At 43.3% G+C, this 17,785-nt stretch overlaps 1 protein-coding gene across 4 annotated transcripts in view; it reads right to left on the bottom strand.

The window, feature by feature from the left end:
• The window catches only part of n4bp1 (nedd4 binding protein 1), a 28,596-nt gene extending 13,075 nt beyond the window's left edge, over positions 1-15,521 (bottom strand). Inside the window, exons 1-7 of one of the 4 annotated variants that reach the window (XM_078257827.1) lie at positions 14,986-15,520; positions 9,079-9,306; positions 8,354-8,533; positions 6,682-7,196; positions 3,583-3,940; positions 1,813-2,136; positions 279-514 (exon numbers count right to left, since the gene is read on the bottom strand). In XM_078257827.1, coding sequence (XP_078113953.1) covers positions 279-514; positions 1,813-2,136; positions 3,583-3,940; positions 6,682-7,196; positions 8,354-8,533; positions 9,079-9,306; positions 14,986-15,297 — 2,153 coding nt within the window. In that variant the 5' untranslated portion in view covers positions 15,298-15,520. Of the gene's footprint in view, positions 1-278; positions 515-1,812; positions 2,137-3,582; positions 3,941-6,681; positions 7,197-8,353; positions 8,534-9,078; positions 9,307-14,985 lie in introns of all 4 variants that reach the window. The other 3 variants (XM_078257828.1, XM_078257829.1, XM_078257830.1) reach the window with 3 other exon arrangements.
• Between the last annotated feature and the right edge of the window lie 2,264 nt (positions 15,522-17,785).

The raw sequence follows: 17,785 nt of genomic DNA, 5'->3' as shown, positions 1-17,785 counted from the left end.
CGTGGATTTGAATCCGACCCACGGCCCTTTGCTGTTACATCCCTCTCTCTCCCCCCTTTCCTGTCGTCAAGCTGTGCTGTCAATAAAGCAGCATGAAAGCAGCAGTTTTCCTTGGATTAGGGTGGCACCTAAATCATGGTTGCAGCTGTCGCCATGGTCCTGCTCCACGCCATGCTACACCCTGCAGTGCTCTGCTACACCCTGCTACGCTGCTATGACAGCTTATATTTGCTTATCTGTGTGTGTGTGTGTGTGTGTGTGTGTGTGTGTAGACTCACGCCATCGCCACGTTGCTGCCATCTATGATGATGTGTCTGAGCTCCTGACGTCCCGGCTCGTTTGGCAGCTTCAGAGTGTAGGGAGTCCTCAGCGACTGATGGAAACGAGCAAAGCCAGTCACGGGGGGCACTGGGGGGTCGTTTGCAGGGGGAGCCCTGGCTCCGAACCCATGAAACCCTGTGTGGCCGATGGTCTGATAGGAAGAGGCTGAGGGCCGGGCGATGGGCTGAGCTGACTGAGGAGGAAAATAAAAAAAAGAAATGGACTTGTTAAAAAATAACAGAAAGACAAGGAAGTGATTCACGACATGAATCAGGACAACACCCATCTCTCCAAGTCTCCACCATGAGTCCACACGTTTAAGACCGTTTTCCTTCCCAACATGTGTGTTGGGAAGAGCTTTGTGATATTGTAAATTAAAAAAGAAAAAGAAAAAAGAAAAAATATCATAAAATACACATGGATGAACAAGTAGATTTCTTTAGTGCCCCACATGTGTGTATAGTGTAAGTATCAAGGTTGGGCAACCAAATAAAAACACATGGAACAGAATTGAAAAAAACATCCATATTTATGACAGGTCAGGTTTATTTATGACAAGTCAAGGGAAATCCATTGATTAATACTGGGATTCCTTTGAGGCATTTTTGTGCCGTCCACTAGCTCAGCTCTTTTTTTTTTTTTGAAGATACAAATACAGTACATTTTGTCTAATTTTGTTTCGTTATTCATCTGTCTCATCCAGAAGTAAAACTATTTTTAAGCATCTAGTTGACAACCAGAAATGATTCAGCAGTAGGAATGCTTTGTTAAATTCCCTGACTTTTCCTGAATTCCAAAAAAAAAAAAAAAAGAATTCCAGTCCAGTAGGAGCCTTGGAAACTACCCCCTTAATTAAAAGGAGAATTCCGGTCCATTTCAACACGTAGCTCTGTTGTTTGTAAAGTTGGAGTGCTGTCAGCAGCGAGAAAAACGAGAACAATCGGTGTTGCCTACACCGTGTTATCCTCCTGCTACAGTTTGCACCCAGGAGGCTGAAACCGGGCAAGTTTTAAACGTGTTTTTAGCCTCTTAACATGTTCGAAATGTCATTACAAGTGCCTACCCATGTGAAGTGATTCCTCCCGAGTGAACACAGTGAATCTGACTCCCGTAGATGTGAAAGAAATGCATAAATGTTGTGCTAACTCAGCTCTGTTTAGTTCCGGTGTTGAGACGGCAAGACTTAGGGACCGTCTACAAACTACAACACCGAAAAGAGATAAAAAAATATTTTCAAAAATAGGCATATGCTTGTTTTTTAAAAGTAAGTAAGTTATAATTGAGGTAAGTTTGGAGACACTACCGTGTTTAATCATTAAATTAATAAATGTTTTTGTATAACTTTTCGGTGTTGTAGTCTTCTAGTGTCAAGCTCTGCACATGTCATCATTCTGCACAGTTAATGTCAAACATCCAAGAGAAGTAACAAAAGACAAACTCCATTTATGAGTGGGGGGGGGGGGGGGGGGGGGGCTTTAAGGTAATACCTACACTGGGGGTCGAAGCTAAGGATGTGGTGGTGGCGGTCAGCCATTGAGGCGTGCTGCGCAGCGCTGTCACAGTCTCGACCTTCACTGCTCCTCCCAGAGTCTGAGTCCCGCCCCGCGACAAGTAGTCCCGCTGTCCCCCTCCCCGCGCCAGGTAGTCCGTTCTGGATCCTGACTGGGTGTCCAGGTGTGGCACTGTCATCATCCGGGACGTCCTACTGTCCGCTGTTTTCGTCATGGGGATGACATCTTCGTCATCGTCAATGGTAATAACCTCGTAGCTTCCTGCTCCCCCATGAGCACTGGAGCTCCTCTTGATAGTGATGGCCTAAAATGAGATTTGATAAGATTTCTTTATTTATTGGCCCAATGTTGAATGGCATTTAAATATCTCTTGTTACGCAAGCGTCGAAACAAATTAGTCAACGCCATCAATTGAAAATTATATTTTTGTCATCTTTATGGCATGCGTTTCTTAGCAGATATTATCGATATGACGACTTGATGATGATGACAACATTAAATCTACCCATGTTGTCAAGCCATCAGTGTGAAGTGAGATACATTCGAAGTGACACGAATCGAAAACACTCGATGAGCTGAAATGAGCAAATATATGAGGTGACAGTATGTGGTGTGATAACAAAAACAACATTGAGTCATAAGGTATGAAGCAAGTTATTGGAACGGATTTGAGATGAAAAGATGACAGTTCAGGACAGAAGATAAAATGGGGGAGGAGGCAGTTTTAAAGAAAACTTAAATGTGTCACGGGAGTTAAGATATGAGATGGAACTTCGATGTGGGGCGATAGATTAAATGTGGATTGACAGTGGTGAGATGAAGTAAAAAGATAGTAGAGTACCTCATGTTATATGAGCTGCAATGTATCACGCAAAGAAGCAACTTAGTCTACATCTGTATTGCTCTGCGATTACAAACCTTCAAACTTAAAGCGGAACTCTCGCCAAAATGCAACCTAGGGTCTTTTTGTGAATGTACCCCGAGACAAACTTTGGTTTTTAAAGCATATTTAGGACGCAAGTGCCACTTTTAAGATTTACCATATTTTCTTTTTTTTTTCGGTCAAATGGCCTTTTGAATGGGAGTGCTAGGGGCACCTTCATGCTAGCCTCAAAATAGCTATTTTTAAAACATTAAGAAGGCTCGACACAACATGAAACTTTCCTCGAAGTATCACCAGGGGCTCTACACCTCGACGAAAGCATTGACATTGTTCGTGTACCCAGAGTTTACTAAAAAATAAGGTTTTGAACAACTCACCGTAGCTCTTGTTGTTTCCGGCTGCTACCACCTCGGCAGTCAAAACGAGTCGATATCAGAACAAGTAGCCACAGATTTAGTATATCCCTTGTGCACCGGTGTAGTTAAGGTGTAGAGCCCCTGGTGATACTTCGAGCAAAGTTCCATGTTGTGTCGAGCCTTCTTAGTGTTTTAAAAATAGCTATTTTGAGGCTAGCATGAAAGTGCCCCTATTACTCCCATTCAAAAGGCAATTTGACCGAAAAACAAAAATACGGTAAATCTTAAAAGTGGCTCTTCCGTCCTAAATATGCTTTTAAAACGAAAGTTTGCCTCGGGTACGTTCGCAAAAAGACCCTAGGTTGCATTTTGGCGAGAGTTACGCTTTAAGCCAGGAAGATAAAAATGGCGATTTGGTCTTTACCTCATCTCAAGGTCCAAGGGGTTAGAAAATATTTGGGTGTTTTATCAAATGAGAAATAATGTTGAACTGAGAAGGGGTGTACGGTACCTGCTGCGTGCTGGTCTCGCTGCCGCTGCACTGCCTCCGGTGCCCCAGGCCGTTGCTACTGCCTCCATGCTGATTGGGCTTAATGTTCTCTTTGGACCTGGCCGGGTCTACCAGCGCTCGGCTCAGCTCGCGCTCCTTCTCTCTGAATCGAGAGACCGTAGACGAGGAGGAGGACGACGACGACGGAGTGTCTGGGGAGCGCACAGAGTTCAATTGTCTCTCTTTTGCCAATCCTGTTGACCCCTCTTCACAACGCTTTGTTTCCTCAACGATTTTCTCCAGAACGAGGAAGGTATCTTCCGTCTGTCCCATCTCCTTGACGACACGCTCCACCACTTCCTGCTGGTAACCCATGGTTCTAAAGAAAATTGGTTTCAACAATGTTTAATTTGGCAGTAAGAGAGGTGTGGCAGAGTTAAAGGATAGATTCCCTTTTTTTTTTCCTTTTTAAAGCTGTCTTAAAACAATGCCCACACTATGGGCCCTATGTTAACGATCTAAGCACACGGCGTGAAGCGCACGGCGCGGGTGCGTTTAGGGCGTGTCCAAATCCACTTTTGCTAGTAATTTGACGGCTGAAAAAAGGGTCTGTGCGCCAGGCGCATGGTTCTAAAAGGTTGTACTTCGTGTCTTCATTATTTCATAGGTGTGTTTTGGGCGTAACATGCAAATAAACCAATCAGAGTGTCATCTCCCATTCCCTTTAAAAGCCAGGCGTGTTTGTACCTTGGCTCATTGCTATTATGATGGCGGATTTGCACCGTAATGTTTTTATTTGTAATCTTTTGCATATTTGTGTGCTGCTGCGCTTCCGTGTGTGTGTGTGTGTAACAAGCATAGTGTGCGCGCGTTGTGCGTGTACCTAGGTGCATTTTACTAATGCGCTGTTAAAATAACAATGAAATGCTGCGCTTTTGACTGTAGACCAGGTTTTTGTTGGTCAATGGTGCCGTCACTTCCCACTGCCTCAAGATAGCAATACGCCAAGAATGCACCTGAACACACCTCCATGTAAGACCAGCACGCCCATGGGCGCAACGGGGTGCGCTGGTGCATTTGCTATTTAAACGACGCGGGCGCTGGACGGGAAATTGACAACTGTGTCGGTCTTAAACTAGCAAAGAGACTTGCGTCGGGCTTTGTGCTGCGCTGCGCCGGGTGCAAGATAGGGCCCTATATGTACAAGCGTTATTGGTGGATGTTAATGTTCCACTTGTACATACTGGTTTTGAAGAAATATCTTCCTTACGCAATTCCAATGTACGGGTGTTTTTACACCTATAGTTCATTTGCGCCGGTCCGAATCAGTTGACGAGTTCATAAACTTGGAGCGATTTCCCCCTGGTTCAGTTTCGTTTCACAGAGAGAAAAATCCAAGCGTCCCAAAATGCGTCATTACAAAGCACGCAATGCCGACTCCGTTTATTGGTCACATAATGGTCTGGGGCGGGAGCAAGAAAGTAAATACAGGAAGAAGGTCCTGTGTTGTGGACTAGGGCATATTTCTTCCATGGTCAAACCATCTCAGTTTATTTAAATAATGGCGACATTGTTTCGCGAGCGACGTTACTACGTCTGCTCTGCTCACAGAGACATCGCTCTGCTCTGCCGGCGTCTTGTCTCCAACTTTGGCGGCGGCTGGTTTGACCACGGAAATGCGAGTGACGGCGAGCTTGACCACAGTCTATTTCTGTTAAGAGAAACGTTGCAAGCTGCTACAGTTTGATGCTCTGCTGCATTGCAGACTGCAAAGCACACCCGACTACAGGAGACGTTTAGCACAGACTTGCATAAAGTAGTTGGGGCGGTTCGAGGTCGGATCACTTTCTCACCACAAACGAAATGCTCCAGAGTTCGATTAAAAGCGCACCGACACCACCTTATCAAGGAGGTCTCAGTATACTTGTTTGGTCCATACTTTTTTATACTTTTGGTGCACAGCCGAGTGCGATTGCCGCATTCTCACCTGTCCAAATGAACCGCATTAAGGGGGAAAACGAACTCTAGTGCGATTCAACCCAACTAAATGAGGCAGGTGTGAAAGCCCCCCCTTTCACAGTTTCATAGTCCTTATTTTGTGCAAAAATCATGCTCTAATTTTCAACTAATGCCAACACGAGATTTAAAAAGCCTGAGTTAGACCAACCAGGTGAGTATTTTCCAAAGTTATGGTCTTGTTAGTATTTCACTATCCCACCACTGCTGTTCAGCAAACACAAGGAAACGTCACACTACAAAAAATACATAGGAAGAGGGCAACTTGATATGAACTCAGTCTCTTGAAGCCTCATATTAGCTTCAGCTGAACATTAGAATGTGTTTTTGCACAGAAAGAGGACTGTGGCTTTTGACCCCCGTTTAGTCTTTCTATGTACATTTGTGGTTTAAAGTGCTCATATAATGCTCATTTTCAGGTTCATAATTGTATTTAGAGGTTGTACCAGAATAGGTTTATGTGGTTTAATTTTCAGAAAAACACCATATATTTGTTGTACTGCACATTGCTGCAGCTCCTCTTTTCACCCTGTGTGTTGAGCTCTCTGTTTTAGCTACAGATTGAGGCATCTCACTTCTGTACCATCTTTTTTGGGAGTCGCACATGCGCAGTAGCTAGGTAAGGAAGGACTACTAGCCAGTCAGAAGCAGAGTATGAGGGCGTGCCGCGCTAGCAGCTAGGCGAGCATTATAACGTGTGTTACAAAGTGACGCACGTTCGTCATGGAAGTAAAGGCTGGACTACAATAGAGCTGTTTGGAGCAGTTTATGAACAGTGTTTTCTGTTGGAGATGGTGAGTCCCTTTGGGGTGGACTTTGGGCTTTTTCACTTTGTAAACCTATAAACGTGCACAAAAAGATATATAACACAATAAAGGAAAGGGGAAAAGCCAAAAAGCATAATATGAGCACTTTAAGCATTGTTTTAAAAAAGAAAAAAAGATGAACAATAAGCCTGATACAAAGAAGAAAATATACAATTTTAATACCAAGTCAAACGCCCCATGTCTACAACTACATATTTGGTTAGCAAGTAATTCCCCTAATAGCCCTTATGTAGTGATTCATTCCTTTGAAAACATTTTAAACTATTATGACCTTTACCTGAAGAAATTGACCAAGCAGCGGAGGTTGGTTTCGGGGCTTACCGCCTCCCCGTCATCTGAGAGTTCACTGGAGTCAAACATGATCGCACCGACTACTGTGTTTGCTTTTCCTGAGGAGGAGGAGAGGGATGATGAGGCAGAGGGGGTTTTGGATCGACAGCTGCTACTGCCCCCCCGGCCTTCTCTGTCCCTCTGTCGCTCCCTCTCTCTCGCTCTCTCCGGCGACTCGTCCCTCCGCTCCAGAGAGTACTGTCTCTTTGTGTCGCGAGTCTCGCTCTCGGACGAGCGCCGCTTGTGCGAGGGCCGCGTGCCGTTGAGCAGGACGGCCTCGGGACCGAAGCCTATCGCTCCGCCTGCTTTACCACCGCCGCCAATCGATGCCGCTGCGGTCCCTTTCTCCTCGAAGCTGGTGCCCAGGATGCGGTTGGAGAGTTCTGTCACAGGGGTGCTGCTCTGTGAGCGGTCCTGGTCCACCTCTGCCATGCCGAGATGCAGCGTCTGGTTGAGCTGAACCTGGCAGAGGAAACACAACATCACATCAGCGTGGTTAAGAAAGTACAGTAAGGGCTCCTGCACACTGCCTGCGTGGCGTGAGCGTGTCCGCTGCGTGGCGTGTCCGTTTTTATTTCGGCTCCCATGTTACCAGGTTAGAGCTTGAACACTGCCTGCGTGACACGCACGTCTCAGCAAAACACGTGCATGCTAGAAATAGGACCGACGCCCATTTTTCACGCAACATGCAAGTGTGTTGGAAGCGTTTCTAGGCAAAATAGAATACGAAACGATGTGTATATGCCATTTTGACAGACAGACAGAATAAACATTTGGGCAGGCCTGTGTTTGTTTGTCTTTCAAAGTCTACATTTTCTATGATCCTACTGCTATCCCATTTCTTTTAAGGTGATACCAAAACAACAACAAAAGAAACATAAAAATGTCTTCTTCTAACTGCGAAAACTGTAAAAAAAAAAGTAAAAACTGTGTCTGTCCAGAATGCTATTCCAACATCTGCTGTAGATTTCTGTTGATCTTGATGCTTGATGATTTTCACGGGTAATTTCCCCTGCTGTATAGCAGCAATATCCCAGTTAGTTACAGTATGTCATGTTTGATCATGAGCTACTCGGCGAGCTTGACGACTTTGACAATATCGCCGTCGGTGTTATCTCAGAACTTTCACAAATTCAGTCTTGAAGATCTGCTGTAGGAGAGCGTCAGCTGCCAGTTTATTCTGACCACTTCCTTGTGGAAAATCAGCAAGTGCCTCCAAAAGCCGATCCAGCAGCATCAGCTTCTTACGGTCTGATCCAGATGTAATTTCCAACCTTTCCACCTCCAGACATTGTCTGTTGGGATGCATTTGTTGCTGTCTGTTGTGAGAGTTGCAGTGTACATAAACTGCACGTTTCAGTGTCGGTCTTAAAAATGACCTGCACCCCCACCCTATTTCCTGACATAACACATGTGGCCACATTTTTATGTGCAGCAATGGTCCAGACAGGAATAGAACACTTCACCTTTTAAAACCTAAAAGCTCAAAGATAGATAGGTACAATTTACTGTCTTTCTAACTTTGCTGCGGTTATCCAAAAGGCACTCTAGGGAATTCAAGGTTCAGCTCCACAAAGTGGTTATGCTGTAGTAATGAATTATATTTAAAAAGGACATACACTGACCGGGTAGGATGTGTTTGTGGTAGTGGGGCTATGAGCCAGTCCCAGTAACTCTTCCTTCAGGGCACTGGGCAGCAAAAGAAGCTCCATAGTGTACTTATCATCCCTTTCCTCCACAAAGGACTTGAACGCTCGTTTCACTGCCGGCTCTCTGTCGCTCGGTAGACTTCGCTTTTCCTGGATACACCCACACCCCCACACCCACACACACACACACACACACACACACACACACACACACACACAGATTTTCAATGGGATTCAGACGATTGCTGTAAAGCCTTCTCCAACAACAAGATTTACTGACAAAATACATATTACAGATGTAGAGAAAAGTGAAGGTGACGGAACAGTCCTCCACTAAAGCTCTCAGGTTCATCCATCTATTAGACTAACCTTATGTATAGTATAATAATGTGTGTGATCACATATCATATATTACATATCGTCTTCCTCCTCCCGTACTCTCTCTTTGTTTCTTTCTTTCTCAACGCTCACACTGTTGTGTGATGGACAATCATTTTAATATAAAACTGGACATGTATTGCTGCTTTTTCTCTATTGCACTTCGCACTTTAAGTATATTTATTTATTATGGGATATGGCATTGTGTGTACTTATTATATTTCTTTTCTACTTGTCGGAACTACTCCTCGTGCTTTTAAATTGTCCCCAGGGGCTAAATAAAAGGTATTTGAACTGAACTGAATGAGTAACCCTACCTGGAATAGTGCTACAAATTGCTGAACTCTGCTCTGGGCCATCACTACGGGTTCGGCCCGGCCCAACAACCGCAGGCGGCCCGGCTCAGGCACCACAACTTCAGCACTTGTGTCCCGTATGAGCCTGTCCAGGAAGAGGCCCCAGGCACCAGCAAAGATACAGTGCATGTCCACTGGGTACCTCTCTTCTTTCTGCAGCTCTGGGTCACAGAGTCCTCGGACATATTCCTGCACGACAAGGCGAAGAAAAAACTGTTATGGCACTATAATTATTATATTGGACGGTGCTTTTGCAGCTTGACAAAAAGAGAAAAAAAAAGCAAACAAAAGCACACACTCTCTAATAAAAACGATCTGGTAAAAACTACAGAAGCCAAACGGGGATCTACCGTACAACAATTATTAGTGACATGCTGCTTAAAGTGTATCTGTGATTTCTGCAAATTTCAGAATGAAGCACAATAAGCAAAATGAAATGTATACATTTTATTTAAGCGAGCTAGTGCCAAAATTGCTTGTATGTGCTCCCTTTTACCACTGTGGAAAAAAAACACTGATCTATTTCCCACTAACTGTCCTAGTACATGTAACTGATTATAAACTTGTTGTCTGTATGTCACACACATACACACAGACACACAGACACAGACACACACACTGCTGTAGAGCAGTAGAGCGGACATGCTGAAACTAGACACTTCGTCCCTGATTCAGGGACTCTCCTGGCTATGGGAAATGTTCGGATGAATCAGCTGCAGGTGGGTGTGGTAACTTCCTTATAGATACTGTGTCACATTTCTTTAGCATTAATGTGTAAAAAAATGACTGAGAATGTAAAATGACTCAACAATGACGCAGTGGGATAGAAAGAAAGAAAGGATGTCAGACTTGAAAGAGAACCAGATCAAAAATATTTGGGTGTGGCTTTGAAAATCAAACAACCAATACAAGTGGTTGGTAGGTATGGCCCTCTGCAATAACCAAATGGACTGAGTTAGTGCAGCTGCTGGTACTATAACTAGAAATGCAATTCAAATGGAAATCTGGTTTTTAGTTTGGTTTACATTTTTGGAACCTAACTCTACTTGTTGTTGTAGTAAATCTTAGTTTTCGGACTTTTAAGCATACAGTATGATTATGTATGCAGTGGTTAATGACCTTTAAATCTACATTGTGTAATTTCTTTGAGTTGATTCTTAGCAAAAACCCCTTTGTTCTTTCACAAATATGTACTCATTCATGTGTAATTGCTTCCACCAACTAATCAAAGTATTCTCGTAAGCGTAGAATCTGACGTTCAGAATCATTCAGAATACATACGAGCGAGTCGCTCGAATGACGACCGCCATGTAGCGCCTCCATCTTTAAAATACATTAGCCAAAGAGGGACAAACCTCCGCATTTCGCCCTCTTACACCTATTGGCACCGTGACGAATGCCAGGGGGAGATTACTCGCCAGGGGGAAGCGAGAAAGAATTAAAATAACATCGCGACAGGCAAAGCAACAAGACCAAAGTTCATATTGGAGTGGCTAGAACAGCTGCGTGTAAACGATGGAGAGAGCTAATGTAGGGTTCGGCCACCGTAGGAGGAAGGGCTAGAAAGTCATATTCAGTTGGTTGTCATATACAATTTCACCGCTAGATGGGAGAAATTCTTACACAATGTAGCTTTAAGCATACCAAACAACTTTCTCCATTTATTCCAAATTATATTAAACAGAAGCACACAGACAGGCAGTCACATCTGCCCATTACACATGAAGTGCTAGAGCAATGAAAGAAAAAAAAGAAATCTGCATTCTGGGTTGATATTTGTCTTTTGGCAGTTAGGGACTGTCATAATGCACCAATCAAACAGGGGGGTAGGTAGCTCTAGCAATTACATTCTGGTCAGAGACTTTATGGCTATAGAGGGGAACGGAGTGGCTGTATTTTAGCTTTATTTCGAGTTATGCAAGACCAGCATTGCCATCTCCACAGCGCTGGAGTATGGTTTGGCTACACCGCCTATCTATTCTGGGATAGGGGGAAAAAAAACGATCTGGTTTGTTTGTATTTCTTTAAACCAATTACAAACGCCCTGGGCAGCGCTTAGCCCCGATGGCAGAGATAGCGAGAGGGGAGGGAGACGCGCCAGATGCATAGACTGTAAATATTAATGGACAACACATCGGGTTCGGCGAAGTGCTGCAAATGCGGAAGTGCCTTAAACCTGCATTCTATCTGAATTCCAGCAGGGGGCGACACGTGCGGATGCAAAAGGAGGTCGGTTTCTGTAGAAGTCAATGAGAAAGTGACCCACTTCTCACTTGATTTATTACCTCAGTAAACATTTTCATAATGAGTTTATGTTCTCAATCTCTAGTTTGAAGTCTTCTGCAACACAGAATGATGTTCATTTTTTTAATTACGGTCTCGCTGATTTTGAAATCTGCGATAAAGCAGGGGGTGTTTTAGGGCGTGGCTATGATGGGATTGCCAGGGAAAGTGTGTAACGTAGAGTGTAAGCAGCTCCTCCCTCACTCCTCCCTCTCGTCTAAAATCGTCACATCCGCAACCAGGATGGCTGCGCCCGTAACGGCAAACTCAACGACGGATAGCAGATCTCCACAAACCTATGGGTGACGTCACACATGCACTGCCCATTGATATACAGTCTATGGTCGGATGTCAGGCTTTATCCTGGCAATGCACATCCGTTGAGCCAGACTGGAGTCATGTTTTAAAAGTGATGTGACTGACTGGACAGAAACTAATCTGAAAATTACATACTTTTCCTTTCAGTAATGTCATATTTACCATAGGGGCCTCCGAGTCTGAGACCTAAAAGCTACTTGCATCAGTCTTCGTCCATTTAGTCAAAGCCAAAATACACTACGAAGCAAAATATGACATTCAGAAATAAGAAGCAAATACTTGGCTGCCAGACAGCACTTCTTTTTTTTTCTCAATTAAACTAAATACAGTCAGTCAAAAACAGTCAGAAGCAGCTTCAAAACTGTGGCAGATTGTTGAAAGAGAAAATAACAACCCAGGAATAGTTCAATCATGTGCTCATTCTTAAAGTTAAATGCAAACTTGTGAAACTACATTACGAGAAAGGTTGTTATGGGAATAACGGCAGTGATTTCCCAACCTAGTATGGTTATGCAGGGAGCCACTTATGACTCTTTCATCATCCTTATCAGCTGAACAGACTGACAGTAAAACTACTGTTTCCACATCACATTTTTGGGTTGACTGGCAGAGTTTGGAACAGCTGGTTATAGGGGGAGCAACTTACAAACTAAAGAGAGACTCGTGACACAAGATGCAGAAGTGTGACAGATGCTCTTGTATGGGAAATCACAAATTCCACAGATGCTAACAGCTATTTTGCATGTGTAAGTGTAGTGTATAATGTCTAAATGCATCACAGAACCAGGTGCCTTTTAAATTGAGCGCTTGTGTTTTGAGTGGACTTTTGTGTCAGATGATGTGATTTAGTCACACTGAGCATTATTTTATTAGGAGTGCTGCCACATTGTCACATGAGTGTAATGTCAAATGTGATGGTTCTTAACCAAAGTAGACAAGGAATCCCTGAAGCGACTTGAGATGGTTCTCGGGAAAATTAACGAATGCAATGCAATCTATTTCATGATGATTTGATTACTCCTTTAAAAAATTTTAGTAAATATTTCATTATATCTTTTAATGGGACAACACTGAAGAAATTCCACTTTGCTACAATGTAAAGTATTAAGTGTACAGCTTGTATAACAGTGTAAATGTGCTGTCCCCTCAAAATAACTCAACACACAGCCATTAATGTCTAAACTGCTGGCAACAAAAGTGAGGACACCACTATGTTAAATTCCCATAGAGGCAGGCAGATTTTTATTTTTAAAAGCCAGTTATTTCATGGATCCAGGATACTATGCATCCTGATGAAGTTCCCTTGGCCTTTGGAATTAAAATAGCCCCCCCACATCATCACATACCCTTCACCATACCTAGAGACTGGCATGGTTTTATTTCAGTTAGCCTAATAGCTGGTTTGATTTGCATTGAGAGATGATTTTATGGAAAGTATCCCATGCCAATGGGTACTTTACAATGATGCGGGGCTATTTTAATTCCAAAGGCCAAGGGAACTTCATCAGGATGCATAGTATCCTGGATCCATGAAATAACTGGCTTTTAAAAATAAACACCTGCCTGCCTCTATGGGAATTTAACATAGGGGTGTACTGTTTTTGTTGCCAGCGGTTTAGACATTAATGGCTGTGTGTTGAGTTATTTTGAGGGGACAGCACATTTACCTTGTTATACAAGCTGTACACTTAATACTTTACATTGTAGCAAAGTGTAATTTCTTCAGCGTTGTCCCATTAAAAGATATAATGAAATATTTACTCAAATGTGAGGGGTGTACTCACTTTTGTGAGATACTGTAACTATTGTAATCACCAGTTCATATGTATCTTTATATTTATTTATTTTAAGATAATTTTTTTTGGCCATTTCCGGCCTTTATTTGGACAGGACAGCTGAAGACATGAAAGGGGGGAAATAGAGGGGGGAATGACATGCAGCAATGGGCCGCAGGTCGGAGTCGAACCCGGGCCCGCTGCGTCGAGGAGTAAACCTCTATATATGGGCGCCCGCTCTACTAACTGAGCTGGCGCCCGTTCATATGTATCTTAATGTCAGATACAATTCTACTATAGACCAATTCAGCAACCACAAACTTCCCATATGGACATCCCAAGGTAAAACATTTTTTTTTTTGAAGTAAGGGTTGTGTAACTAATACTCGCACAATACATTGTCCTTGATAACTAGAGTACATCATAACAATGAGAGAAATGTTACCATAATAGAGTAGAAAAGTCATACAATATGTTGTAATATATCTGTGCACCTAACCGCTGATATTTATCATATCTATGATAGAGAGAAACCTAACCCAAAACAAATTAAAACACAGCAATATATTGTGATTTGTTCATACATTATGTTTGCTTCTCAGACTAAATGTAATGAGATACCACTCTTATTTTGACTGTACTGTATTGCGATTTAGCCTCCAATTTGTAACTACACTTTTAAGTGCGTTCTGTTTCAAATAATTATATAAACTATAAAACCGTTACAAACTGCACGGAGCCTGAGCTTTTTTAACATGAACAACCGCAACATGTCAGTATGCCTATATTTAAATGTACAGTACAACCACATGAACGAACAATAATCTGGAAATTGCAATGATCCGTCTATGTCTATAGGTGATATCTATGTGTGTGTGTGTTCATGATCATTTGGTGACTTCTTTGTTAACACTTGGCCAGTGACAACTCTCAGGCCAACTACACAATGACAGAAACAAATGTCGTGACATTTTTGACTATACCACAATGTCAACAGTGTGGTGATATATTGGGAAAGTTATGACTGCTACTGTTTTCATAGGACATCTGATCTAAATTATGGTGGGTGATATTATGTCTATGAAATCACCGTTTGTACTGCGGATGTGGTGGCTAAGAAGGAAGAGATATTCATTGTTTAACTATATATCTAGGCCACAACAACTTCGACAAAGTTAACTTTGCGTCACAGACGTTATAGACCAGGAAAACACAAACAAAACTGAAAATGTGTAGGCCATATCCAACTCAATACGACAACTTCTCCTAGCTACGTTATAAAAGTAAGGTAATATAGTATGCTGCTGAGACGTGTGATACAGTAAAACAGCAGAGACAGGTGCCTGATACACCTGTTCATCAGCCACAAACAGGCAGACAAGGAGCGGTATTGCCAACGGGGTGGTTAGTTGGTCTAATCTTTGATAAAAAACAACTCTGTCACTATTGACGTATCGATAGCAAATGCAAGTGAAACAGTACAGGACCTGACCTTTGCCTTTGACACGTCGTCTCTGTTTCCCCTGAGCTGCAGCCATATCTGCCGTGATGTTTTGCTACCGTGCGGCTGTCCCGTGTGGTCCAACAGACCGATAATGGTGAACGTTACTTTAAAAACCTGCTCCACTCGAGGCTTGGCACATTTCAGCTCATCTTCTTTATCCTCTAGCACTGTAAACTCATCCACGGTAGGGGTCTCTGGCTGCTGCTTCCCGGCTGACGCAGGGAGCCTATTGGTCGGCTGCTCCGGGCACGCTAGCTCGGTGACTCGTCTCATTCCGAGGAGGGGCCGCGTTGTTGACATTCCGCTTCTCAGTCCTACCGTCGCTCCAGACAACAACGTCTCAATATTCAAACCTTTCGGTGCTGTTAGGATCCTTTGGCGTTTTCATGGTCTCTTTTGGTGTTTACTCCAGGGCAACGAGGCGACGTTTACAGTGTCAAACGACATGAACACAGAGGTAGAGCTAGCTTAATAACTCGGAAGCCCCGAGTGACGTATCCGGAAAGTCCCAGTGATGACGTCATCAAAACACGACAGTTACGCGTGCTTATGGCATGGATGTATTTAAGAGGGGCTTATTTTGTTTTGAAGGCAATGAGATGGAAAAAGATGTTGTCTATTTTGTTCAATTAATCGTGTTATTGGGAATATTCCACATTTACAAGAAGAAATGGCCGGACTTTTTTCAAGAACTGCACCAATACACTCAACAGAGACAACAGAGACATTACGAATAATAAGCCATTTAAGACTGGAATTGTGTTTGATAAATTTCTCATGTACCGATGATACATTGGACCTAATATCATTTGTTTTTTACCTTTTTATTTATTTTCTACATATCATTTTTCTGTATATGCACCTCTGGTATTGACATACTGGTGTTGTACCTATGTTCTTTACTAATAAAAAAAACTAGAACTGCAAAAAATAAATAAAAATAAGAGAGGCTTATCTGCGGCGGTGGAAGAATTTCTCAGCAGTGGCGGTGTGCACCTAAAAGTTGTTTCCAATCCGCCATTAAAGAGTAGAAGAAGTAGTACTCGAGCAGGTGGCCCTCATTGTAAAGGAGAGAAGTAGATATCCATAGAATTGTTTTTATTATTTATTTGCTGCTGCTGCACTGATTGCCACAATAGACAGTAAAAGAAATGGACCAACAGATCCCGTTGCTCTGGACGAAGACCAGTGAAGGCTATTAGAAGCACTTTTCCGGTGAGCGCTGAGCGTTACTGCGCAGCCTCCAACTGAGAGAGACAACGTAAATGTGACGTGAGCAACCTGTCTGAAAGTTGTAAGTCTTCTGGTAGCTGTGCCAAGAGAAATCTCAATCATTCAGAATATTGCAGAAACGGAGAGCATAGGTATGTAAGGAGATAACATAGACACAGGCTAATTATTGCTAACTAAAATGCTAGTTAACATTAGTAATTAAACTAAAACAGCTAATGTAAGTCAAAACTGCCTGCGAGCTTCTCCTGTACTGTACGGTAATTCCTCTATGATGCGACAGTAAGTCGCGTGGTTATGACACAATCGTTAGCCTATTTTTACAAAAACGTCTGCTACGGACCCATAACGTGAGATACAAGGTAATGGAGCCTTTTATACATTGTCGTGTTTCTTTAGAAATAAACAATGGACAAATAAAGTCTTTAAACGCTTCAGATGTAAAGTTATTCACTGACAAAGTGAGGCGGGTGAGTGCTTGTTAGCATCAAAATGGCGCCATAGGAGGTACGCTATGTGGAGAGAGGCTTACCCCCTTGATTACCACGAACGAAATTTCGACAATAAAGTATCTTGAATCTTGAATGTTGAATAATTGGGGAGAGTGGAACTGAGAGAAAGAATTAAAGAGGGTGTAACAAAAGAATGGCAGAGAGAGTGGGAAAATGAAGTCAGGGGTAGACACTACTTATACAATCTGAAGTTAGGAACATATGCTTTTGTAGCCTACATCTCTGTCTACACATCTCTGACACACCAACCCGACGGCCGACCGTCGGCAGAAAAGGCAGTCGGACTGAAGGGTCTCGGAACACAGCGAAGCGACACCGACTTGAGCGTACGTTTTGTGCGCGCGCGAGACGTAATACGTCTCTGTATTGTCGGCCAAACATTTTTAACCTGAAATGACGGAACATCTCTCTAGACCATTGACTTTACAGAGCATGCTGTCGTCAGTCATTGTTTTTATCAGAGAGTGTTGATAGTAGTCAACTGGCGTTGTCAGCTCTCGGGCTTCTTCTTGTGGAAGAAGCACTGATTCGCTAGTCAAGGGCTAGCATACCAATCAGATTGGTCATTGAGTCCGACTGCCCACTGGCCGTCAAAATGGATGCCGACGGCTCCTCCGACGGACGACGGCACGGAACACACCGAACAGACTCGAGTCACCGACCTCGCCAGACTGTCCGACAGCTGATAATAGGGTTGGTGTGTCAGGGCCTTAATACATCCATGGCTTTGTCACTGAGAGGTGAAATGGCGCAGGAAGGAGTTCAGCTGGACTGGGAAACCTTCCCTTGTTCCATCTGTCTGGATCTGAAGGATCTGGGGACTATTCCCTGCGGACACATCTACTGCATGAACTGTGAAAGCTTCTGCGATGAGAAGAAAACCCACAGCTGCCCTCAGTGCAGCCAGAGCTTCACACCAATGTTAGCAGTTTTAGTGGAGGAGCTGAAGAAGACTGGACTCCACGGCGCTCCTGCTGATCACTGCTATGCTGGAGCTGAAGATGTGGCCTGTGATGTCTTCACTGGGAGAAAACTGAAAGCAAGTC

Source organism: Sander vitreus, chromosome 8 (genome assembly GCF_031162955.1).
Source record: "Sander vitreus isolate 19-12246 chromosome 8, sanVit1, whole genome shotgun sequence".
Classification (NCBI taxonomy): domain Eukaryota; kingdom Metazoa; phylum Chordata; class Actinopteri; order Perciformes; family Percidae; genus Sander; species Sander vitreus.
This window is presented reverse-complemented; position numbering and strand designations above follow the sequence as displayed.